Here is a 25,152-nt window from a genome sequence, read left to right as displayed (position 1 = left end):
TGGTTACCAAGCTAACTTAGCAGAAGACAGCCGAGACGAGCCGAGACATGGAGGTGATTTTAGGTTTTTTTGCAGTTAGTACTATAGCTCTTTACATGGGATATTACCTTGCGTTTGTTGTGAAGAAGCCGAAGATTATTGGTAAGCCAGGATCAGCAATTTCACTGTTAATCAAGCAACACTGTCCATTTGCCAATCAACTGTATTGGCCTACATTTTGGTGTTATGGAGGCCGTGGTCAAACGTTGATAGCCAGTGTTCTAAAGTCACACCCATTGATTGTTTACGACAGAGAATTGCTTCAAACTGCTGATGGTGGAGAAATTGCCCTGGACTGGGTTAATAGTGGCAACCCTAGCAATCTTTTCACCGTATTAATTCTACCTGGTTTAACAGGCACAAGTCATCATAATTACATCCTTCATTTTGTGGTACAAATCACTCAGAAACTTGACTGCACTGCAGTTGTTCTTAATAACAGAGGATTAGGTGGCTTACAGTTGAAGACTCCACGTGTATGTTGTGCTGCAGACACAGAGGACCTCAAATACGTTATTTCTCATATCAAAAAAACACGACCTGACCATCCTCTTGTGGTTATAGGCATCTCTCTTGGTGGTTTAATTTTGACTAACTTTTTATGCAAAATCGGAGAACAAGGAAATAGTGGTATTCATGATATGATTGTTGGTGCTGCTGTAATTTCTACACCATGGGATTTATTCAAGACATCCAAATCCCTGGAACAACGTTTAAATCATCTTTTGTTTAATCGACATTTAACCAAACTTTTAAAAAATGTACTAAAACAACATTTATTATCCAGTAACTTTAATAAGTTGGAGATACCTTGTGATATAAATCATGGGTTAAATGCAAGCACTGTGAGAGAATTTGATGATAAAATCATTGCACCAATGTCTGGCTATAAAGACAGTGATGAATACTACACTGCGGCAAGTCTTCATATTAAGCCTCTTGATAAAATAAATGTGCCACTTTTGTGTTTAAATGCTGCTGATGATCCTTTTGCTCCTGAAGACTCGATTCCTTGTGTATTACTTAGTAGGTGTCCTAATGTAGCAATGGTGTTAGCACAACACGGTGGACACGTTGGTTTTACAGAGGGTTTATTCCCACGTGGAGCAGGATATATGGAAAAGGTCATACTTCAATATGTTCAAGCTTTATTTGAGCAGTGGTCAACTGAAAGACAATGAACACATTTGTCAACAACTACTGGCTGTGTTCTTCCCAAACCTGTCAACTTTTATTATGAACAGGATTCCTACAAGAAAAAAAAAGTCTCAGGTGAGACCAGCAGCAAAAACTGACTAGCTTCATGATCTCTCCTTTCCCAACAGCACCCATAAACTTGATAAACACTCAGCTTAAGCATGGACATAATTTGTAACATATAGCTACCAGCAATGGCAAGAAATAAAACTTTATTTTGTGACTAGAAACTGAGTCGATCGTGAAGTGAAAAAAAAATCTTTACGGCCAGGAAGGCGAAGCTGGGGAGCCAGCCATGTGGCTTCATGAGAATTTGTTTGAAACAATGTCGCTGCATGCATAATCAATATCTTATTTGCTGCTGGTATCCAGGGATGCTGCCAAAGGCAAATGAACTTGTGGGAATTTAACATGTTCATTTACGGAGTTGTGGTCTTGGATGAAATTCAAAGCTTAAAATGTCTTTATTCATTTGAAAATTTTAAAAATACATGTTATGTTACAAAAAAGAATTAATTGCTAAAATCCAAATCAAATAATGTAAAACAGTTTACAAGTTTTAAAGGGTGAAAAAGATAAAAAGGAAAAAATGATAAAAAAGACATCCATATATTTGCTAATTTATACCAAAACAAAGCCTATTTATAAAACTATTTTGAAAACATTCAGTGTGTATTTTTGGACGCTGACTGCAGCCTTGTAAACCATTTCTGGTCCACATGCCTTGTCAGCTGAGGCGACATGTCACAGTGACATGTAGCAAGGATAAAATGACAGGATGTATACGCACACAACCTCCCAGGGCTTTTCCCTTGGTTCCAAATCACCAAGGGAAAAGCCCTGGGAAGGAGGTTGATAAACACAAGGAAATGACACATCCCCTTTGTGCATTCAGATACTTTTCAAGGGAAATGTTGCTGCAACAAATCCCTCTTGGCATTCTCCTACATACATGTGCATGTTGTGTGATTTTGCTCCTGCTACATGTTGCTACAACTGTGAACACGTTCAACCTTCGGCTTCATTGCAACATGTTCGTTGGACCTCATGATCAAATTCCTGTGCTTAGCTCGACCCACCCCCTCGGGCTTAAAATTGATAGGGGCATTTATGGTCCGAGGAGCGCAGTTTTACATCAGGAACTTGGACATGAACTGGTTGGACTGGCAGGATGGATGAGAAGGGCTTGGGGCGAGACAATGTCAACAATGTCAGCTCTCTATCAGCCCAGCAATGGAGATGATGATTGGCCAGTTCATTCCAAATTACGTAACTGTTTTTCTTCGATCACCTGATCCGATTGCGCACACACTTTTTGTCTTGCCCCAATCCTTCCACGTGGGTCTTAAACCCTTGACAAGCCTTGCACTCCCATATTTAATTTTGAGAGAACAAGAAGCTCTTAGAGCTTAAAACCACCTGGTCATGTGACCACCCTAGGGTGGTAGGGGTAGCAGCGTGTTTTGATTGATGCTGCTTCAGATACAAACCCCAAGTATTGATTTCATAAAGTATGGCTTCATTCCAGGCACCTAAGAATATCCCCCATTTGTATATGTTTGAAAACTCACCCAATGACAATTTTTCCCAGTTTCTCATCTGCTAGTATTATTTTTGAGCCTCGTTCTTCATACCACTGATCAGTTTTTCAGCAAATGATACCCTAATCTAGACCAAAACTCTCTGATTTCTATACCCTATCCCAGACTAAACTCCTTGAAAACCATACCCTTCAGAGCGGCACATACCTATATAGCTCCCCCCTCCCCCGCCCCCGGCTAGGGCTTTCCACAAGTTGCTCGAGATTTCCCAAAATGTTGCCCTGAATTTCTCAAAAAGGTTGCTCAAAATTAAAGTTGCTCCAAAAATCCAAAAAAGATGCTTCTGCTAATAAAAGTTGCTCGAAAGTTGCTCCAAAACGCTGCTTCTAATCACGAGAATTTCTCTAAATATATGCTAATTTACCTTTGAGGGTAAGATTTTTAAGCAGTTTTATGCAATTTCACAGCAAAAGAAGTGAATAACATATTAAGCTAAGGGGAAAATTTGTTAATAACAAAGATTTCTTTAACTGAGAAAAATCTTGAAGATATCAATGGCGTCATGTTTTGCTGATGAGTTTTGTAATGTTTTAATGCAAAATGAGCCGAAAGTTGAAATGTCTTCAAACTTCGTAAATCTTCGGAAACGTTCGTATTGCCTTTGAACAACACTCGGATAATCTTCGGATAACTTCGGTCTGGAAATTGCTCAAAATGCAACAAGTTGCGCAAAGGGGGAAAAGTTGCTCGAATCATGAAAAATTGCCAAAAAGTTGCTGAGCAACTTGTGGAAAGCCCTACCTCCGGGCCCGGGCCACTTTTTATATTGGCTGTTTTTCAAAATTGTAGTGAGCTCTCTGTCTGAGTCAGCCGAGTGGAGATTTGGGTCTGGTCACCGACAAAACTACAAAAAAACGCTTGCAGAGGAAGAACCGCACAGCACGCGTACGGTTAAAAACCGGTTAAAAACAGACTGCAGTCTAACATTATCGGGGTACATTGTAATTACTATATATGAAGTAAATACCAAGTGTCGACGATCTACCGCTGGCGGGCAGTGTGGAGACTCAAATTAGTTCTTTGACGTCAGCGCCGCTGTCTCTGGAGAAGCTTTGGAGACGCCATTTTGTTATCGGCGAAGAGGCGAATTCAATCCGTCTCCATCACTGTTTTTAGATAAATGACTTGATTTTTTTTAGCGAAAATTAAAATATTGGAATCGAAAATGTGGAAAATTCGAGAATTACAAGACAAAGTGTGAGTCTTTTCTCGATATAATTTGAAATTCCGTACCAAGTTTGAGATGAATTGTAATTACTGACAATATTCTGCCATATTTAAAAGGCACGTAGCGAAGTTATTGGTTTTCCTTTTGTTTTACAGTACGAATGTAGTCATGAACTACACTGAAATCGAAGCAAGAGTGAGAGAAGCCACAAATGACGACACTTGGGGCCCTCATGGAACTATTATGGCGGAAATTGCAAGGTATACGTACACTTACGAGCATTTTCCAGAGGTGATGTCCATGCTGTGGAAAAGAATGCTACACGAAAACAAAAAGAACTGGAGAAGAATTTACAAGGTCTGGACATACTAGTAATCTTATTGCATGTTTAAGCGTTGATCCCTTTTATTCTTCAATTGATTAACTGTGAAGGTGTTACTACCTTGTTTTAGTCACTGCTTCTACTCACGTACCTGGTCAAGAACGGATCGGAGCGAGTAGTCACCAACACAAGGGACCATATTTACGATTTAAGGCAGCTGGAAAACTTTAGCCATTTCGATGAGTTCGGGAAAGATCAAGGAATAAACAGTAAGTTAAGACATGTTAGGGTATGTTCTATAAATTATTTCCCTTCATAGTGAGGTTAAGAATGGGGTGATAAAATTGATGCAAGATATCATAAATGGAAAATTTAAGCAATGCATTGGGCAATTTTCTCTTCTAATTTGACTAGCTGCTCATCAGTTGTTGTTGGTTTTCACCACTTTGCATTTTAGTACTCCAGTGCTCAATAATATTATGCGATAGTTATTGAATGTTTACGAATTTTTTTTGACATCAACTTCGAAACAAACTATCTCAATTCAACAACCAATAAATATCTGGTTCGCACCTTGTGTTGCTAAAGAAAATATCCATACCTCTCCACGCTTGAACTCCTCCCCCTGCTGGAAATTCCAGTTTAGCTTCACATCTTACTGTAAAGTTCCCCAGGGTATCCAATCAAATGTTCGGTAATCAAACCCAATTGAACACAAAAATCGTTCAATTGGGTTCAGTAATCGAACATAATCAAACTCACAATATCTTTTGGTCAATCGAACAAAATCGAACGTTCTATTGCCAAACTGCTGTTTGTTTACATTGCGGACATTTTGTACCATGCACCGTCCCACTCAGTAGCCCTGCATGATTTATTTATCAAGAGACAGATTCTGAACAAAATCCAATCGGATTGAGCTCAATTTTTGTTCCATCTGTGTAAGCAATTCATTACTGTTTTATGTTATAGTTCGTCACAAAGTGAAAGACCTTGTTGAGCTGGTTCAGGATGATGATAGGTTAAAGCAAGAACGGAAAAGGTCCAAGAAAAATCGTGATAAGTACAAAGGAGTCTCTAGCGAGGAGTATTCAAGGAGTTATAGTATGTTCTCTTATGTGTGTTAGTAGTTGCTTTAATAAACACTACCAAGTATTGCTAGAATCTGCAGTCAAAGACAGAGGTGTTGTCATGCTTACCCAAATTTTTCCTTTCCTCCTGTTTTGGTTTTGAATTCCAAGCAGTTTTGCACAAAAAAATCCTTGAAGAATGTAACATTTAAAAGGGGAAAGTGGAGTAGTAATTTTGAATGTCATTTTTTAAAAACATTGTAAATATTGTAAGTGCTAGTTGAGTATAATCTATATTTGTTTGTTTAAAATTTTATAAAAACAGAATCTTACAGATACAGTACCACTCAAATGTAAGTTGGCATTCTCTACTCGAACCTTGAGACTCAATACTCCAAACTCTCGACTTGAATTTTTGAGTTTTGAGAGTTGAGGCTTGAGGCACTGTCAACTTACATTTGACCAGTACTGTAACTTTTGTATGTTAGAAGACAATTTAACTAACCAATTGTAGTGATCAGGTAAGACAAAGGAAGACAAGTACAATGTACACGCATTCAATCTCAGATGTAATTCACTCTAATCTCATTCTTGGATGATCATGTTACATTGATAGTAAATTATTAAATCACTTGTAACAATGATGTAATCGCTACACCAATAATAGTAGTTAGAGCTAAAAGAACCTCAAAAATTGGTCAAAAATCTGCATTTCTGGCGTAACAAACACAGTAATTAATGGTACCTGGAAGGCATTGTCACAAACATTTTGCCAATCGTGCCACAGATGGTTCCCAAATCATTCCCTTATCATGCCCTTTATTCTGCTTTTATCATTCCCAGAACTGTGGCTGCAGGATCTTTGTGTTTTGTTGTTTAATAATGTTTTTTAAATTCACATCATAGGTGATCGTTATGATTCTCAACCTCGAGGAGGTGCAGACCAGTTTGACGAATTTAATGGAAAAACAACACGGAAGAGTAAAATCAGAGAATGGCGTGAACGAGCAGGGTCTTATGGAGAGTACAAAGATAAGGAAAGGTAACCTGGACGGCATGGCGGGCATCAGCCTTTGTTTCACTTCTGACAAGGAAAAAATCTTTCCAGTTATACCCAGAGCAGAGTGATTTAGTCAATTAAGCTTGAAATATGTACAAAAATGCTTAGAAATTTAAGTGAAAAACTAAGAAAAAATTTCCTTTCACTTTTGAGCGGGCAAGTAAAATTTTAGTTGCCCAGCTGACAACTTGGAGAAAAAAGAAATATGGATCCCTCAATCCGCGCCATAAAGACTTGGGACACCCATTTCAGCAAGTATAACGTGACATTTCGTCACGATTTCTCAGAAATGGAGAACCCCCTCCCCCCGAAACCAATGTTGCAAAACAGACAGCAACGGTAGGCATTGGTTTTTCAAGGTACACAACATTGTAATGGGGCGGGGGGTTAATTATTGAATTTTTTCCTCTTCCGAAGTGCCAAAAACGACGAGTGTCCCAAGAAAAGTGGCGTGGATTGCTGCTGTCAATGGTTTAAAAATTAATTCACTGCACATCTCTGCAGAGAGGCCCCATGTGCCACAAGGCACAAGGATGATGGGTGAATGTGAAGACATCTCTTCAGTCCTACAAAGGATTTAAAATTGTCTTCCCAATGCTTCCTTGCTGGCTCCAACTGTTAATCTATAGTTTTCTTGTTTTTTACACTGGTAATTTCTTACCCGTATGTGGATTATAAACTTAAATCACAAATTTTCTGGATTTTGCCAGTGTTAATGCAATTTGCCAGTGTTAATTCAATATCTTCACTTTCATTGAAATTTGCTGTTAACTTTTGTTTCATTTACATTTAGTGTGTTGATTCAAAAATAAGTAAATAACATATTTGTGACCTTTGTTTTCTTTCTCTGAACAAATTTATAGGGTATGAGAATGTTACAGATAATTTAACAACAAAATTCTGGTTTAAGATTCTCAAGACATCTCGCCCAAAAAAATGTTTGAGGGATCTCCATTTTATGAAATGGATCTTTTGCTTTGTCCTTCCTCGTTAAACTATCAGTAAACGTTTGATACCCAAATTTGACAGAGTGCTAAAAATGTTCGGCATTTCAGGAGAATATTTTATTGGATTGACCTAGTTTGTTGTTTATCCACAGTGATGAAGAGGAAGCAGAGGAAGCTTCAGAAGACAAAGATAAAGATAGCTTGAGCAGTGCTGATTCATCCAGAAATCCAACCCCTAAACTGTCATCTAAACCTACAAAAACTATAGATCTTGGCGCTGCAGCAAATTATGGAAAATCAGAAACTACAGATTCTTCTGCAACACAAGCCTCGAGTGTAGCCCCGTCTTCATCACATGCTGGCAATTCAGACCTTGTGGACTTGCTTGCAGGGCCGCCTGACACCTCTCTTACTTCACAGCCCTTTCAGACTTCCAATGTCCCTGTTGTCCCAATAGAAAATGATAGTTTCTTTGCAGATTTTTCTTCTGCACCAGTTGGGGGAGGAAGCATTGGTGGATCAGAGAACTTTAATTTAAACAATGGTAAGGAGTTAGTGATTAATACATTTCTTAAGCTATTAGCAACTAACATTAAACCATCAGAGGACACAGTGTCACTTAATTAATGTTGCACATTCTGTTCACGAGATACAAGGCTGCAAATATTTTTGTTTTCTTGTAAGGACATTGGTCAGACAAAACAAAAACTGGTCGGCCATTGAAGCACATCCCAAATAAAAAGTGTGTAAAAAATTTACCATTTGTTTAAACTTAAAGTACTCAAGGTAGATTTAAATTCATCTGCAAAATGATATAGTCATTGAAGTTTAAAATTTACCCAATCAAAATGTCCAGCCATTGTTGGGATTTTCTTGGACATTCTGGCTGACCATTGTCCGATGACCGACTGTTATTTGTATTACTGAGGTACCACAAAGTAGACAAAAAGGTTCTTATGTTAACCACATAGCTTTGAAAGACTAGAAGTTTAGTGCTGTCTTATGGTAACCCATCCTGTAGTATATTTTTCTGTACATTAATTTTATTGTGAATAGAAAATGCGAAAATATTTCTACTTCATTTTATTACAAATACGAGTCGTAAAAGCAGATTTTAGAAAGCTTAAATATTTACAATAGCAATTAGTGAAGAAATTTAAATATGCATATGAGCATTCTATGACCTCACAAACATAGGAACAATCGATAATCTGACACCACCACATAAAAGAACCCAACGAGATTGGTCATTTGACCAAGTTTGATGCTTTTAGGATAAACAGAGACGAAGTTATGGACCTTGAAACATGGTTAAAAATCCATACAAACGTCTCTCATTGTGAGACAGCGTCCCCCAAAACCATATGGTTTTTGTGATACTCTTTAAAATAGGCAAAAATAGTGATTTTCATCTTAGTTTCTTTCAAATAATGGTATGTATGGTTTTGGGGTATGCTGGCTCACAATTAGAGATGTTTGTATGGATTTTGAACCATATTTCAAGGTCCATAACTTCGTTTCTGTTCATCCTAAAAGCATCAAACTTGGTCAAATGACCAATCTCACCGTGATGTTACATGTGGTGGTGTCAGATTATCGGTTACTTAAAATTTGAAACTCGCCCTAGTTCCCTGTGCAACTTTGGAACAGCTAATCTAAGGAACTTTTTTATCCAGTAGGATCAGCAGTAGAAAATGACGACTTTGGAGACTTTGCAGCTTTCCGAACTGGAAGTCCTCCCCAAAATCATTTGTCTGATGACTCATTCTTCACTGACTTTCAGGGCAATACTGCATTGCAGGTGAAGTTCAGAGACTCCAATTTGACCTATTTTAACAAGCATTCTATAAATTGCCACTCATAAGTATTGGTGCATCTTCTGTGGTTTTGCTTTGGTTGATCTGCAGTTGAAAGATGCATTTCCTGTCTTGTTCCTTTACCTAGAAAACCCTGGTTTCACTTTGGCAAGTTATTGATGGTTACCATCAATTTCAGTGATATGCAAACAGTTGGTGACAGGCTTTCATTGATCATAAATTATATGATGTTAGGATATTTTTGGGAGGTCACACTCAATCTCAAGCTTAATTGACAAAAAAAATGTTGATGTCGAAAATCTGTTGCAAACAAAGCAAGCCAATGCCAATGAACAGTGATTACTTTTTTTAAAATCCTGCTGGATTGCTCAGATTAACTGATTTTGTGACCAGACTCTTTGAAATGGAGGTTTTCATATTGTATGAAATTCGAGTTGAGACACCCAGTGCATACCAGTCGACAGGGAGTCTTTAAGTAGTACTTCATGCTCAGAGAAATAAGCATAAAATTGATCCAGCACTCAGTGGTTAAGCTTTTTCAACAGTGTGGAAGGCTGTTATATTCTTTGCTAATGAGTATAACATTTCATGTTATGAAACAAAACCTATTTCTTTTTTCTTATTAGGGTGAAACAAGTCAAACAATATCTCAAACATCAAACCAGAACCTGTCTTCCCTCCAACCTCAGTTAGCAATGAATTCAGTCCTTCAGCCACAGAGTAGTGTGCTGTCTGGTGTACAGTTTCAACCTTCTCAGCCTGCAGTACTTACTAACCAGTTTATGGCTGGTGGAATGCAAGGACAGTTTTTAAACTCTCAACTTTTAGTTCAACCTCAACAAGGTCAGCAGCCTGTGTTGATAAAGTCACAGACCATGACACCTTCCAAACCATTAATATCCAGTGGAAAGTCATCCTCAGCAATGATGGCAGACTGTACTCCAATACATCAGGTAATTGCATTTTAACTTAGTTACTTAGGCATTCATTTTTGCTGGTAACCATTTGTGCAATTGTCAATAAAGGCAGTATATAAGAATTTCAATATGGAAACTTTATACTTTCCCTCTGAGCGAAATATCCAGTTACTTCTTATGATGTACAGTGGAACCCCGATACAACCATATGCCAAGGGAGCAGTAAAATAATATTATTATATCGAGGCCGAATCGTTATATCGAAACTCCCGATATAACGATATAGCCGTAAAATAACCGTAAATATCGTTATATCGGGGTCAACCTAATATTATAAAGTACTTTTTACTGCATATTAGAGGAGGATAATGAGAATAATTTTGAAAAGAAGGCTGAAAACACAGTATTATTTTCGTATATCATCGTACAAAGCTGTTTTTAGAAACTTTAGAGATGATTACCGTAATGTTATTGCATTAAATTCGATATCTTGCAAATAAAATGTGACGGTGTACTGATAATTTCGTTATATCGGGAGGATTTTATCGTTCGGTCCGCTAAATTCTCATGGTTACATCGGGAATATCGTTATATCGAAGATCGTTATATCGGGGTTCCATCCCATACATTTTACTGTAACTTTTGTCGGGACATAGAATATCCATCGTTATATCGGGAATATCGTTATATCGAAGATCGTTATATCGGGGTTCCATCCCATACATTTTACTGTAACTTTTGTCGGGACATAGAATATCCATCGTTATATCGGGAATATCGTTATATCGAGGATCGTTATATCGGGGTTCCACTGTACAGAATTATGTTTCCACTTAATGTTGTCACTTTAATCTGAATGTTACAATGACACATCACCGTGCTTTCAGCTCATAATTTTCCCTTAAGTTTTACTTCAATTACATGCTACAAGTGGACTCATAAGCCACACATATACAGACTGTACATATGCATTGTGGACCTAGTTTTTATACAAGCTCATTGGTTGAAAGCTATGGTCAATGAGATTGTAGACCATAAAAATGACTTTGCACTATAAATTTCTTCAACACAAAGGACAATAACAAGTTATAGCCATGCTGAGCAAGTCAGTACATCAAATGAGATCTGATGTTTGTCAGAATTGGGAAAGTCAGGTGGGCTTTTGCTAAAAATGACCTTGTTGTGGTGGACTTCTTGATTATTGTGAAATTCAATCAGTCATTCTCTGTTTTCAGAAGTCAGCTAAATCAACAACATGGTCCAACAGTCCAGTTGACATTAGCCTTGATAATTTAAGTCCAATGAGCCATCGCGACAAACCTGCCCAACCAAGTATGAATGAGTTGTACTCTAACCAGCAGCAGATGCCAACAGCTACAATGGGCCTCTATGGTATGCCACCACAGAATATGTATGCCATGGGAGCCGTTCCACCAATGAATGCAAGTGTACCCATGATGGGCATGGCACCACAGATAAACATGCTCAATGCAAATATGAGTCAGATGACTGTGTCTTCAAACATGCCCATGATGCAGATGACAAACAGAGGAATGGGAATGATGCAGCCCAGACCAATGGGACAAATGCAAGGCTTTAGTAGTAGTGGTTATTCAACATATAAGGGTGTCAGTTGATGTTTATGGCAATAGACATTGTGCGTTTGCTGCAGAGCTAGTGAATTAGTGTGTTTGAATTGTTTGGCTTAAATTCCCACGCATCAAGCAGTAATACTGCAAATAAAATTGAAAGAAAGCTTTAATCAAATTATATTCAGTGTTGGCTGGCCCAAAAAAAGATATGATAAGACCTGTGTTGGGGCAGAAAGGGATTAAAGTGATAGTAAATACAAATTGAACTGGCCAACTAGATAGACATGGTGTCTAAAAAGATCTTGTAACCTCATTTAAGCAGGGATCTTAGCAGTGGCTTTAAATCGCTGTTAAACTAAAAAGGCATACAACCAATCAATGCTCACTCAATTTTCAAATATATAAAATATTTTAATGTTACTTGAGACTAAGGCTGAGCTTCGTGTGAATGCTTACAAGCCTTTCTTCCAGGTCAAATTTTGATATAAAATGGGCTGCAGTGGATAATGTCATTTTCATACCAAACCATAACTGTAATGCAAATGAGAACCCAAAAGCACAACAGCTTGAAAGACATCAGTTTAATTGAAAACATTTTTTTTTAATTTTTTTTGTAGGCAAACTGACTTTGATCTTCAGCTTAGTGATGTAAATAGAGTTAAATAAGTTCAAATCTAAGTGTCTATTTTTATTTCATTAGTTGGTTATAATTGTAATTTATTATTCCAGTGAATGATAACAAGTTGGTATGACTTTTAATTTTCAAAATCTTTAAAAATGTAAAAATGATGATGGTTGTGTCAGTTGATGGCATTAGAAATGCTCAGCGACAGTGTTTCAACAGTCTTAAGAATGTGTGGTTGTCCAACACTATTAGAGTAGGAGTAAGAGTAGGAGTTGATTGTTTAGCCTAATCAAAAGTCACTGATGTTGTACTAGACAGACTAGGCGGGAAATTTATACTGACTTCAGCATTGGCTGTTAATTTTTATAGAAAGTGAAATTACGTAACAGATTATTGAACATTTATTCTGATGATTCCTAGAGAGCACATATAAATCATTTTTGTTGTAAAATCTGGATATCCAAAAGTCCTATCTAGGCATTCACAGAACATTCAATTCCCTCACTTCACCAATATCTGTTTACACAAAATGTTGTCTTTGCCAGTGACTGAAAACAGTGCTCATTTTTCACAGTATTGGCAAAGCGATGACAATGTTTTGTTTGATTATAAATTCAAATTTCTGTGCCACACAATTAAGAGTTTTAGCTGATGCATGCATGTGTGGTCTAGTTGCAGGCTGTAAAATGATGTTTTTGGTTTGGTTCATTATAGCTAATTTTAGTTTATTTTGCATGATTCACACCAGTGTCTACCAAAACTTTTCTTATGAAGTCCCCAAAAACTGGCTACATTGCTGTGTAATTCACAAGAATTTTTTTTCTTTTTTTCAGTAATTTCAAACCTGTATCTTAAAACCATGTCATCTCTTCTATGATTTAGTATGACAACATACAGCTATTTCAATTAGCGTTGTCAGATCAAAGCTTGAAGCTTAAAGACAAGACCGAATGGTCTGGGTATTCACATATTATATAGGAAATGTACAAGTTTGTATTTTTGCACATGAAGTATTCATGATTTTGTTTTCCTCTCAGGAGACCTTTTCTGTAGCTTTCTTTCACTGTTGAGTAGCTTTGAGTTTTGAAAAAAGTTAGTGTGGCTTAAAGTACAAACATGTTTCCACATGTCTGCACTGAAAGAAAACGTGCAAATTTGCATTTGTCATGTCGTTATATCTCATTAGTATTAAGCACATGCAATTGCTCTCTTCTTTGACCCATACTACCTTTTGGTAAAGATTGTCTTTAAGCTTTGATCGGACAATGTTAATTGAAGTAGCCGTACATTTATAATATATATTGTGCCAAGGGCCTTCATAGACTACAGAGTTGGATGTCAACAACTGAAATGAGTTGACAACTTTAAGTGTTTGAATGAGTTTTTCCACGCACTAGAGACCAGTTACCCATAAACTAATCTCATGTGAGAGCTTGGGAAACTGTGTTTGTTATGCATGTCAGTACATGGTGCTCAAACCGCTGGCAACCAAAACTGGTGATGGCTTACACTAGAGATACCTAGTTGTCAGCAACTGTTATCAACAACGTAGCTTTTCGTCTTAAACCTGAGTAGTTGTTTATTTGCCAGTTTGTTATCAGTTACTTGCTTTCCATTACGGTTTCCATCATGGCGACTAAATAGTTGTTGAAAACTAACTCAAGTCTGTTTAGGTAGGTACATAGTTTTCATTTTGAACAGCTGGGAAAGCAAGTACATTTTTCTGTTGGTATGCATGTCCAGAGAAGAAACTACCTAGCACAGTGTTACAACTTATTTGGCCAACAAACATGCCCTCCCCCCCCCCCCCCCACATTCAATTTTGACGAAAGTTTTATATTAGAACACATTGTAAATAGAAAACTACTATACAGAGCAATAGAAAAGTTAAAATAACACTTTGTAAGAAAAAGCAATCTTGTCTAATGACAATGTTAAAGAACGGGGGAAATTTTATCTCTATTTTTATTTTACTCACAAAATTAAAGATTTGTTGGAGACAGAATTAACTTTTAGTTGTTGTGAGACTCATTAAACTCATTTGTTACTTGAACTTGGCTGGCAGGGATGTTGCTAAGGGCCGGATGCTGGCTAATTTAACTGGCTGAAATAGCTGCCAAGGGCCAGAAAAGCCAGCTGGGCTTGTTGATGAGCTGGCTAAGTGTTTTCTTAGCTACCTCCCTGGGCTGGAGGCGTCACAATGCTACATACCATCAGTATTACTACCGGTAGTTCCACCTTCTCGAGGGATTAATTTCATAAGGGCATATCTTGTGAGGAAAAAGCTGTTATTAGTAAATGTTTAAAAGCATTAGACATTTGGAACTGATATTGAAACCAACTGTTGTTGGTGTCTCAAAATTTCTACCCACTGCTAATGTCTGAAAATGTCCACTCCTTGGGACATGGTGCTCAAAAGCGTGTCTTTTCCATTTGTCGCGTCAGTTTGCACTGGTGTTACCCTTTTTGCACTGGCGTTACACGTTTTGCACTGGTGTTACAACTGAACTGCACTGCTCTTAGCCAATCGGAATTGAGTATTTTTTAAACAAGTTGTACTGTTACTGTGTATATTATTATATACATGTGTATATTATAAAAGTGCCACTATGATAAAATCGTGTTACCATGGCAACACACTCTTCCCCAGTCCCTAGATCTGTTTTCAACATTTACAATGTAAGAAATTTTCAGTCCCAAAATAATCAAACCAGGCCAAGTAGTCTACGTAACACATTTATATCAAATGAGACATCCCTGAGAAATATCAAAATGCAATGCCAAAAAATGCCAGGAAAGCCCTTAACATTGGGTATATGATGTCATCATTTAGCTAATTTGCATATTTTAAAAACTTGAATATCTCTAGAATGAAAGGAGGTATTTCAAAAATTTAAGCAGTATTTTTCTTCTCGTGCCAACCACTTATGTTTAAAAATGGCTTAAATCAGAGAGTCGCAATTTTGATCATAGTGGTGCTTTAAACAAGTTATACTGTTGCTGTGGAGCCAATGATGTCAAGAAAATAATTACAACTTGTGTGTGTGTTTGATACCATTATTGTAGCATCAACTGGTAAGATTTGCAGTACAGTCCCGTCAAAATATAAGAGCTAGAAATTGCTGAAAACTGCAGAAGGTCATCTGTATGAATTCTGTCAGGTACAGTATTCAGATTTTGTTATTTCTCTCATTGCAACTAATTTTTAATTTTTCTTAATGTAACTATAACAAGTTGGATAAAAAAAATTGGCCAGTCTCAAAAGTTTGCCATTATAATAATGGGTAGATGTTTGTTTCCTTATGCTAGGCTAAAACGCCAAAGGTAGTCAGTTGTACAAAAATGTCACTTTTCACCATCCCCACTGCGAATTGAATTCAAGTGAACAATGGTCTGCCGTTTTTGCAACCTGGCAAAAAAATGCAATAACAATAACTTAAATTTTCTTTATTGAGGATATCACTTAGTAGAGGAGATAATGATGATAGCAACTATGATAGGATAATTATACTAAAACAGTGGATAGCATTGTTGGCCCATGCTGATTGGCCACCCAAACTCCAGATATGTTTTGCTATTCACGTCTAAGCAATTAGTGCACTAAAACTGTACTCCTTGACAGGAATAAATGAGTATAATCCTTATTGGGTATGTTTTAGTATATAGTAAAACAACTATTCACCTCAGTGTCAGTGGCTAGTGGTAGTGGATATTATCCACTGTACCGATCTACCTCCACTTTCAATTGGTGAATAGTTGTTAATATCTTTTAATAATCTACACTTCAAAGGAGCAAACTTGAAAAGGTGAATAATTTGAGAAATAATTTTGCAACCTGGCAAATACAATGCAATAATAATTATTTTAATTTTCTTTATAATTTAGGATATTACTTATATCTTACGATAGTCTACATATGATCCTCAGAAAAAAACAATTGATTAGTTAAATAATTTGAAAAATATTGATAAAATTTATAGAGCGCTTTTTATCATTATGATCCAAAAGTGCTATTGTATAAAAATTAATAACTTAACAACTATAGGATCATAAATTTGATAATACACTATAAATTGGTAAAAAAGGGCTAATACATTGGTTTAAAAAGGTCGAGTCTTCAATTTACGCTTAAAATGCAATACATTAGGTTTAAAATTTCAAGCTAAACACTTATAATGTCTTTGACAATAAAAGGAACAGAACTCTGGTAAAAAGCCAGAGAAGGAATCTATAGACATAACAAGTTAAAGCTTCATTGCTATTGTAACACCATCAGCAAATGGAACCATACACATCACAACACGACTGTCTCCATGAACTTTCACATTCAAGTTATGTAGTGCTCTTGTGTCTTCTTCAGAAGCTATTTTTTCAGGATTACAAACTCTGCCTTTCCATAGAACCTATAGAAAAGCAAAAAAAAAAAAAAATGGGTTATGACAATAAGCTTAAGGGGGTATAATAGATACTTCTAATATACATGTAATTATATGGCAGCAAGATTACATTGTTCGATAAATAACTGGATGCTAATTGGACTTTATAGTCATCATATTAAGAGGAACAAAATAGAGTCAACTTTCTCTAAGACGGACACCTTCGGGACCGGCTGCAGCTGTCCGTCTTAGAGAGGTGTCCGCTCTGTAGAGAGTCAAGGTAACATGCAGGGTTCTATCTAGAGGTGTTCAGGGGTAGAAGCTTCCCCCCCCCCCAAACAGCCCAGCTTCCCCCCCCCAAAAAAAAAAAAATTGTGATAATTTATACAGTACATAGATAAATCAATATATCATTCAGGTCAGTGTACATGAAGTGAGCATTCCATGTCCCAGGACACTATATGACAAGGAACATGGAGTACTGTAACTGCAGGCTCAGTTACCATTGAATGAGTTGATCAAATATTGACAGCATGGACAAATTTGTAACCAGAAAACCGAGAACAAGAGTAAGTGCTGACCTACATGGACCGTCTCAGCCGAGCTAACATTGTCAAAACCTAATCATGTGATGACCAAAAAATAATATAAAATTACGGTGAAAATAATTATATCAAGGTTGTGTCTCAAAATACACCAGATTGCATCTCAGCACATATCCATTTAAAAAATTTTCCGGGGGGGGGGGGGGGGAAGCCCCCTTCTCCCCCAAACGAAAATCCTAGATAGAACCCTGACATGACACCAGTAATTCTGAAATAAACCTTTGCAGAATGCAACAAACCTGTGCTAACTGCAACAAGACTAAATAATAAAAGGACCATATTTGCTTGTTAAAGCAAAAATCAAAAGCTTCTACAAACTGTGATACTGAAAGTAGAAAACGACCTCTGCAGTTTCCATACACGTGAGCAGAAAAGTAATCCATTAAAGCGTCATTGTTTGTGATTAGTAAGTGGTATAGATGTATCCTTAGGGCGCTGACTAACTTTGCTTTAGGTCGATATGAAGTTTGGAAGTATTTTTACTATTAAAACATGATAAAAAAACTTATCAAGTGTCCGTTAAATGACTTCAAAGTGTCCGTTGTCCGTCTTAGAGAGGTGTCCGCCTTATAGGGAGTTTGGTTACAGTAAAATGACTGAAAAACCGCAGGGACCATCATCAGGTGTCCGTCTTATAGAGGTGTCCGTTAAGAGAGAGTTAACTGTAACTGAATAAGTTATTGGTACAATTTCTTAAACATAAATGGATGTTGAACAAGACATAGTTAATATACTATATTTGTAATCTGCAGTCATTACTGAATAGACCATATTCGTATTCTCGTTATTGGACTGGAACTAGCTTGCAATTAATGGAGGCTAATGCGGGGGAATATTATTAAAAATAGCTTGATGTCATTTGCATTTGAAAAGGTTACCCTGCATTAGCCTCCGTTGCAAGCTAGTTCCAGTCCAATACCGAGAATACGAATATGGTTTATTGTGTAGCATGAATGACTTACATTATCAATGACAATAAGTCCACCACTGTGCAGCAGCTGTAAAGATTTCTCATAGTACTTTTCATATCCTGTCTTATCAGCATCAATAAAAACTAGATCAAAGCTTCCAGCCTCTCCTGCAGCTAGAAGTTCATCTAAAGCAATGAAGTAAATAAGCCTGCTATTTCCTCTGTTTCAAATAAGTTCAAGTGTAAAACCAAGTTTTATTTACATAAAAATGATAAGAGACCCACAAACACACAAAGTCAGGAACTACAGAAAACCTAAGAAATAAAAACTTAAGAATTTTTTCCCTTTGCAGTTTAAGATGTTTGTAAATAGTCCTTCAAGTCATGTTAACAACTCTGTTTTTAACCAAAAGTATAGGCACTTGGTGATTTTGGTGCAGGCCTTTACCCGGTGCAGCCATCATGCTTGGTTTTAACCATTAAATACTAACTAACTAAAGATGTACTAAAATGTGATTGTGCATTTCTTACCTAAAGTTGTGACGGCAGACTGTAGCCTTAAATCTACCTTAGATTCAACACCTGCCTAGAGAAAGAGAGCTGCAGCTGAATTTAAATATGCGTTGTGGTTTACATTTTGATATGAGTTTTATTTCCCTTTGTTTCAGATTATGCTAATGAATAGAAGGTAATGAAAAGTAAAAATTAAACTGGTTTGAACAATTTAAAGCCAAAGATGAATTTAAACAACAGCATATATAATTACTGATGATATGCTACAACAGTACAACCCTCCAAGTTTATTTTTTTCCTTAGTGGCCATTTGGCCACCAACTACTCAAGTTTTGGTCGCCCGTGAAAAATTTTAGTCACCAAATTAAGCTGATGCTTTCAATCCTTCCTCTTAATTTTAGTCGCCAGGCTGGCGACCTTGGTTCAAATTTAGTCGCCAGCTCCAAAATTTTAGTCGCCATGGCGACTAAAATGGTCTTAACTTGGAGGGTTGCAGTAATATTAATAGTGTATGTGTGAGTTACAAGAATCAAGGTTTGTGATCTACCAACACAGTGTTTTTACTAACCTCTTTGAAGTACTGCTGGCTTTGTACCTCTTTCATAAACTTGTCTGTTATGTCACATGCCACAACTTTGCCATCAGCAGGCAGTGACATGGCCATACTCAGAGTGTTATAGCCAGTGTAAACACCTGAAATAAACCACTCTCAGGAGTGAGGGTAAGGAAGGGTGAGGCCAGGTCTGAAGAGGGAAAATGGGAACTGGGATTTGGACAAATTTTCACTGGAAATGTTAAACATTAGAACTGAGAAATGGGATTTGGAAAATCGGTAAAATAGGCTGGGAAATGGGACTTGGGCAAAATTTGGGCTGGTAAAAGGGATTTTATACCTCCCCCTTCTTCAGGATCCTCTATAGAAGAACTGAGTACCCAGTACCAGAGCCTCTATATCTAGGGGGGTCTGGGGGCATCCCCCCAGGAAATTTAGGTTCTCTCAAGTTCCATTTCCTGCATTTTGGCATTATTTCTGAGGTGGGATGCATTTTCTTTCAATATTAGCTCTTTGGAAAGTAATTTTTATTCTAAAAAAAATTCTAAAATGTTCAGAAATAAGTGTGTGCATAAGACATCTTGAAAATTTGGTTTGTAACAAATGCGCATTCTTGCTTATCCAGCCAACTAACGCTAGTTCTGATCGACAAGGACAGAAAGCAAGACGACCATCAATTTACCAATCCAAAAGATTAGACCTTCTTATTATAGCGCCAAACTGTAGTGGCTTCCTCTGATAATCTTGGCAAGGAAGGTAGTCGTCCGTGTAATCGACCGGTCACAGTCTTTTGATTGTTTTGTGTAAAATGTTTTTATCTTTTCAACCTCCCAAAAATGCCAACTTCAAAACTTTTAGGGGTTCATTCGAACCCCCTCAAACCCCCCCCCCCCCACCCTACAGGGCTTGTTTCACGCAAACATGTTATTGTGCTCATAAATGACTTTGGGCTAAACAGAAAACAAAAATCATGTTTTTTCACTCTGAGTTCAAACTGTGGCCTTCGTATACAGCTTCATGAGATATGAAAAAAAGGAACAAAGTTCATTTTTAGTTTACATGACACCAGAATGAGATGCAATTCCAGAATGAAATTTTCATTCCCAAATGAAAACCAGAATGACCTGATTATGGAATGACTTGTGTGGGAACAACTATTTGTCTTGGTATCGTAAACTCTCTCCTCCGCAGAGGTCTCTTTCGTGTTTCGGGCTGGGAAATAGGGAGAGGAACGGGGAGAGGCGAAAAGTAAGCGCGCGGAGCCTGGAGAGAATCGAAACGAAAGCGCGCGGGGCACACTGGGAAGGGGAAAGGAAAGGAGCGAGACCTCTGCCAGATAATGTGCGGTTCTCTGGACAGATTTGCGGTTCTGTGGACAACCTTTGATTATGGCTGAAGGAGACAACGAATTGAACGACTTTGAATGTTATTTTAAAGATCTAAGTATGGAAGGTAAGTGGACGCTTTTTGGTGAAGTTTCGATCCTTATCATTTGATTTTTGGCCGTTCGTGTTTTCTCGTGTGGTTATCCGCCATTTTGGATTTTTCTTAGACAGGTCTCCGTGCAACACACTCTGTTTTCTCGATCTTACAATCGTTAAAATTGAAGATGACAACGGATGCCAGCCTGTATCAGTATCCCAGTAAAGGATAGAGCCAGTGGCCCCGCAAGAAAGCATTTTTTGACGCCGGATTCTAACTTTGCGAATGAACCAAAACCGAAAGAGGTATCATAGGGCAAGTGAAGGATTTAATGGTTGTATAGCCCGCTTATCTGGGGCTACAAAAGGTTAAATAAGCTTTAGGAGACATTTTAGAATACCAGACCACTTATTTACACATCTCTGAAATCTTTTTTTAGAGCAAAGCATATCAAAACAAAGAAACCATCTAATTTTAATGTGATGCAAATATGTGGCCTGGTATTTCTACAGTTGAGCCAGAAATTGTTCCTCTAAGATTATACATATATAAACTTAAGAAAGGAACAACAAAGCCAGTTGTCATCAACAACTCACATTAAGAGCATCCACAACTGTTTTTCTGGCCAAATTCACTGACTATTATGAGAATGCATTCACTTAGCAGAAGCTTTGATTTTTTATTTTGATTCAAGCACTCGATTTGGGAACCTGCTTATTTCACCAACAGCCTTGCCTCTCATACTGATGTAAAATTAATATATCAACTGTAGTAAATCTAAAAATGCCATACTCCAACTTGGTCTTACTACATCAGGGGGTGAATATGTCTCATTCTCTCAAGAATGAGCAAATAACTAGAAATGAACTATAAAAGTAAACTGCCCATTGGCAACACTAGTAGTCAGTGAAATGTCTGTAAACGGTTGACTTCAATAGGAATTCAACACTGAAGTTTCCTGTTTTAATATTGAAATTGAAAGAAGACCATCGTTTTGTATGTTGACAAGGCAAGACATTAAAATTTCCCAATTAATTTAGAATAAATTAACAGTGTACTCATTCCAGGGAATGTGTTTTTTACATGTACCATGTGTCTATATTTCCAACAATGTAAAAATCTTAAACCAGCTATTTTGTTTTGTTTTGTGTATTTGTGGTGCTTTGAAACCAAAGTATTATTTAAGTGGTTTTTGTCTTTAGTTTTTGATAGCTTTGATATCAGCATACAAAGCACTTAGTGTACTAGTTGTTACTAACTAACTGATATTCTGCGGGGTTTTTTACTCGCGATATACCGGTACCTAACATTTTCTTATGAGGCACATGAAAAAGATTTCAGCGCTTGATAAAATGATAAGGTACATGTACTAGTAACAAATGTACTGGTATGTGAAGTCAATGGAAACAGATGTACAACTGAGTAGCCTTGTGGTAGTATATTCCCCCTAGCCTCTGAACTATTTAGTTTTAGAAGGTATTATAATGCAGAATAAAACAGAGTTGCCTTGAAAAGATGTGTATTTATTTTTTGTACAAATATGTTTTAGGAAAGTTAACACTTCCTCTACAAAAAGATTCAAAATATTGTTTTCAATGTGGCACAAGATGCTAATGAGAAAATGCCCTTGATTGTTAAATTTAACAAATGCACACAGTAGCAGAAGTAATGCACTTTTCAACATTTGGCATCAACTTTGAATCTTGAAAAAGATTGGAGCCAAAACATTTTACTGATATTATAATTTCAATCTTAGCATATGAGAAAAACAGAAGAATCTTGCTTGTTATTTAGCAAAACTTTTAATTTTAGGGGGTTGAATTTAAATTGTCCAATCCATGTTTCTGGCCAATATGTCAAAAAATGGTAAATAAAGTCCACATATTTTTTTAAAAAAAATTGCATTTGAAGGCCCCATTGCCAGAATTTTTTTTATTAAACCTAAATCATTTGTGTGATCAAAGAACATGTGGACACCAATAATACTTCTAGAATATGTTTTTTCTGTGTTGCACTGATAATTTTAGTTCCTGATTGTATATCGACAGTTTCTTGCAATTCCAAGACTCTCTCTCCATTCTAGGGGGCAGTTTGGCCTGGTGGTTAGGGCACTGGACTTGTAGTCCAGAGGTCACAGGATCAAATTCTCCTGCCACAAGATGGAAATGTGTTTGTTGGCCTTATTTTCAACTGCCCATGCTTCGTGAAAAGACAAATAGTCATATTCCTGCCAGTTGGGATTTTTAACTAGTTTCTCTTTTATTTACAATATTTGTTTGTTTATTTGCAGTGTCCTTGGTAAGCATAGCTGTGCTAAAGACATCAACACATAAATACAGTAATTTCTATTAATTTTAAATATTTTCCTCCACACTGACAAAACAGGGGGAAATTTCCAGTGTCCCTGCTCACATATTTTTTCCCCAGCCTCTATGAACATCCATTCCCAGCCTGTATGAAGGATGAAATAGGCCTTTGCATAGGAAGACTCCAAAATAAATTTTGCACTGGTATGTGCTCATTTTAAAGCTTTTCAGTTTTCCGATTTACTTGAGCAACACAGTATGTTTTTTTTTAACCTGTGGGGACATTAAAATTCAAGTAGGGATTGAGAAAAATGCTTGTTGTAACCTATTGTTAAATACCGTAAATCTGACATTTCGACAGGTCGAAGTAAATTCCTGTCACGGCTTTCTTCTAGCCCTCTAATGTTTATGGCCTTCGTAAGAGGAATAAATGAACCAACCGTTTGCAATCACCTAGATGTAAGTCACAACAAGAAAAGAACGAACCGTATTCGCTCGGAGGTTGCTCCTGTGACTGATACTTCGGTGGTTTAATCGCCATGTGACTCTTGAGAACGCGTCTTGCATAATACCAAGAACAGAATCATCGATAGTCGATATGTTGCGATGCATCGTGCGAAAGTGCTGCATCAAACCATTATACTGCCGCTGCTCTCGAAACACTTATAACACAAAGCTTTTCCAATTTTCCTCGCATACTGAAAAAGTCGACCAAAGAGGGAGAAAAGTACCCGCTTTTGTCATACTTGCATGTTCAGCTTCCGACGCCATCTTGTATATTCCTAAAGAAATTGATCTAGACCCAGACTCTCTCGGAAATCGGGCGCCATTTTGAAATCATTATCTGGCAGAGGCCTCCGCTCCTTCGCCCTTCCCGTCGTCCCCCGCGCTCCCCCTAATTTTCATTTTTTGTGTTTTCGCCTTCCTCCCCCCGTGTTTTTTCGCCTTCCCCCACGAAAGAGGCCTCTGCGGAGGAGAGAGTATCGTAAATAAAACAGATACAGAAAAATATATGGTGATGGAATGAATTTGTTCCAGAATCATGTAAACAGGGCCTAAATCTTACCAACTTCTATAACTTTTTTGGCTTTGATCAGTTGTAACAGCAGCCTGATAAGTTGAGATCCATCAGCACTGCTAATCATTCCCTTCCTTGGATGGTTCAGGGTTGCCTATATAACAAGGTACCAGGTAAGTAACATCTGCCAATTACATTAATTATGCATGCAATTTTCTGACTTACTTGTTCTTTTCATGATTGATGTTTGTGTATAGTGATAGTACGAAACAGTTGCATACATAATTAATGTATGGGGCTGTGCGGAAATCTTTCCGATCCGGGTTTATTATTATCATGTAACAAACATTCGCCAAAACTGAAAAAAAAAACACGTTTGCAAAGAAGACAAAAGTATCACGTTACAAACGTTTGGAATCATATTACGTCTTGAAACGCCTTACTGAAATTATGAAGCAAATACATTCAAGCAGAACGATAATCATACCGTCGATAAATCGGCCCCATAACATTCTACACTAGGTATAAACACTGTACTATTCTTTGAGTCTGTTTGTCAAAACTGTCCCAAGGGGGTCCCAAGTCAGACGTCCAAGTTCATCAATGGAATGCGTGCTAATCCCTAAGCACCTAAGGGAGACGACGCAAGGGGAGCAATTGTTCAAACTGTAGAGCTGCATGCATAGTTAAAAACGAGTTTGCAGAAATGGCTCACCTGTCTAAGTTGTTTAAGAGGTGCTGATTCCCTGATTCCATAACTTAAGACGTACTTAGCAAGCGGACTGCCTTCAGCACCAACGTCCACAAATATGCTATCCGGACTTGAGCGTTCAGAAGACCTTCCAAAAACAAATCCTAATGCCGCAGATGACACTGCCAAGCCAAGAGCACCAAAAATAAGCTTGTTTTCGGCAAAAAAAGACATCATACACCCGACTTTTATAATTTTACGCCCCTTGGATTCCTCCTGGACGCGCAAAAGGACCTGGGAACAAGTTGTTATCGTTGTTATTCGCCGAAAGCTCGGTAATGGTCGGCAATGGTCGGCTAGCGACAGCTGTTGATTGGCTCAATATCACGTGTTAAGGTTTGTC

At 37.4% G+C, this 25,152-nt stretch overlaps 2 protein-coding genes and 1 pseudogene across 5 annotated transcripts; 2 read left to right on the top strand and 1 right to left on the bottom strand.

Annotated features, from left to right (window-relative positions):
• The first annotated feature begins 12 nt into the window (after positions 1 to 12).
• On the top strand, positions 13 to 1,466 carry LOC144639365 (phospholipase ABHD3 pseudogene; annotated as a pseudogene).
• Positions 1,467 to 3,848: 2,382 nt separating this feature from the next.
• On the top strand, positions 3,849 to 14,408 carry LOC144643041 (clathrin interactor 1-like). Of its 4 annotated transcripts, XR_013568838.1 has the most exons (10): positions 3,851 to 4,034; positions 4,161 to 4,362; positions 4,458 to 4,596; positions 5,300 to 5,431; positions 6,304 to 6,439; positions 7,557 to 7,948; positions 9,081 to 9,205; positions 9,848 to 10,174; positions 11,374 to 13,998; positions 14,057 to 14,408. XR_013568838.1 is itself a non-coding variant. In XM_078502165.1 (9 exons), the coding sequence occupies exons 1-9, from the start codon at positions 4,003 to 4,005 to the stop codon at positions 11,773 to 11,775; spliced, it is 1,884 nt and encodes a 627-aa protein (XP_078358291.1). In that variant the 5' UTR covers positions 3,849 to 4,002; the 3' UTR covers positions 11,776 to 14,408. The 4 variants fall into 4 exon arrangements, 3 of the variants coding, with proteins under 3 accessions (XP_078358291.1, XP_078358290.1, XP_078358289.1); XM_078502165.1 differs by having other exon boundaries at positions 3,849 to 4,034; positions 11,377 to 14,408; XM_078502164.1 differs by having other exon boundaries at positions 3,850 to 4,034; positions 9,084 to 9,205; positions 11,374 to 14,408.
• Positions 14,409 to 15,787: 1,379 nt separating this feature from the next.
• On the bottom strand, positions 15,788 to 25,093 carry LOC144639704 (O-methyltransferase MdmC-like). The gene is made up of 6 exons (XM_078499012.1): positions 24,774 to 25,093; positions 24,107 to 24,212; positions 19,328 to 19,452; positions 18,778 to 18,832; positions 18,299 to 18,432; positions 15,788 to 16,758 (listed from the first exon to the last, which is right to left on the bottom strand). The coding sequence occupies exons 1-6, from the start codon at positions 24,984 to 24,986 to the stop codon at positions 16,600 to 16,602; spliced, it is 792 nt and encodes a 263-aa protein (XP_078355138.1). The 5' UTR covers positions 24,987 to 25,093; the 3' UTR covers positions 15,788 to 16,599.
• Positions 25,094 to 25,152: the final 59 nt, after the last annotated feature.

The sequence above is a fragment of the Oculina patagonica genome, chromosome 2 (assembly GCF_052425735.1).
Source record: "Oculina patagonica isolate OP01 chromosome 2, crgOcupat, whole genome shotgun sequence".
NCBI classification, from domain to species: domain Eukaryota; kingdom Metazoa; phylum Cnidaria; class Anthozoa; order Scleractinia; family Oculinidae; genus Oculina; species Oculina patagonica.
This window is presented reverse-complemented; position numbering and strand designations above follow the sequence as displayed.

Excerpts from the sequence above, each read along its gene's own strand:
- LOC144643041 (XM_078502163.1), top strand. The coding sequence starts at position 4,003 with ATGTGGAAAATTCGAGAATTACAAGACAAAGT. Across the intron at positions 6,440-7,556 it reads GAGTACAAAGATAAGGAAAG|TGATGAAGAGGAAGCAGAGG; the intron begins GTAACCTGGACG and ends GTTTATCCACAG. Across the intron at positions 9,206-9,847 it reads AGGGCAATACTGCATTGCAG|GGTGAAACAAGTCAAACAAT; the intron begins GTGAAGTTCAGA and ends TTTTCTTATTAG.
- LOC144639704 (XM_078499012.1), bottom strand. The coding sequence starts at position 24,986 with ATGATGTCTTTTTTTGCCGAAAACAAGCTTATTTTTGGTGCTCTTGGC. Across the intron at positions 18,833-19,327 it reads GCCAGCAGTACTTCAAAGAG|GCAGGTGTTGAATCTAAGGT; the intron begins GTTAGTAAAAAC and ends CTCTTTCTCTAG. Across the intron at positions 18,433-18,777 it reads GTCTGCCGTCACAACTTTAG|ATGAACTTCTAGCTGCAGGA; the intron begins GTAAGAAATGCA and ends TCATTGCTTTAG.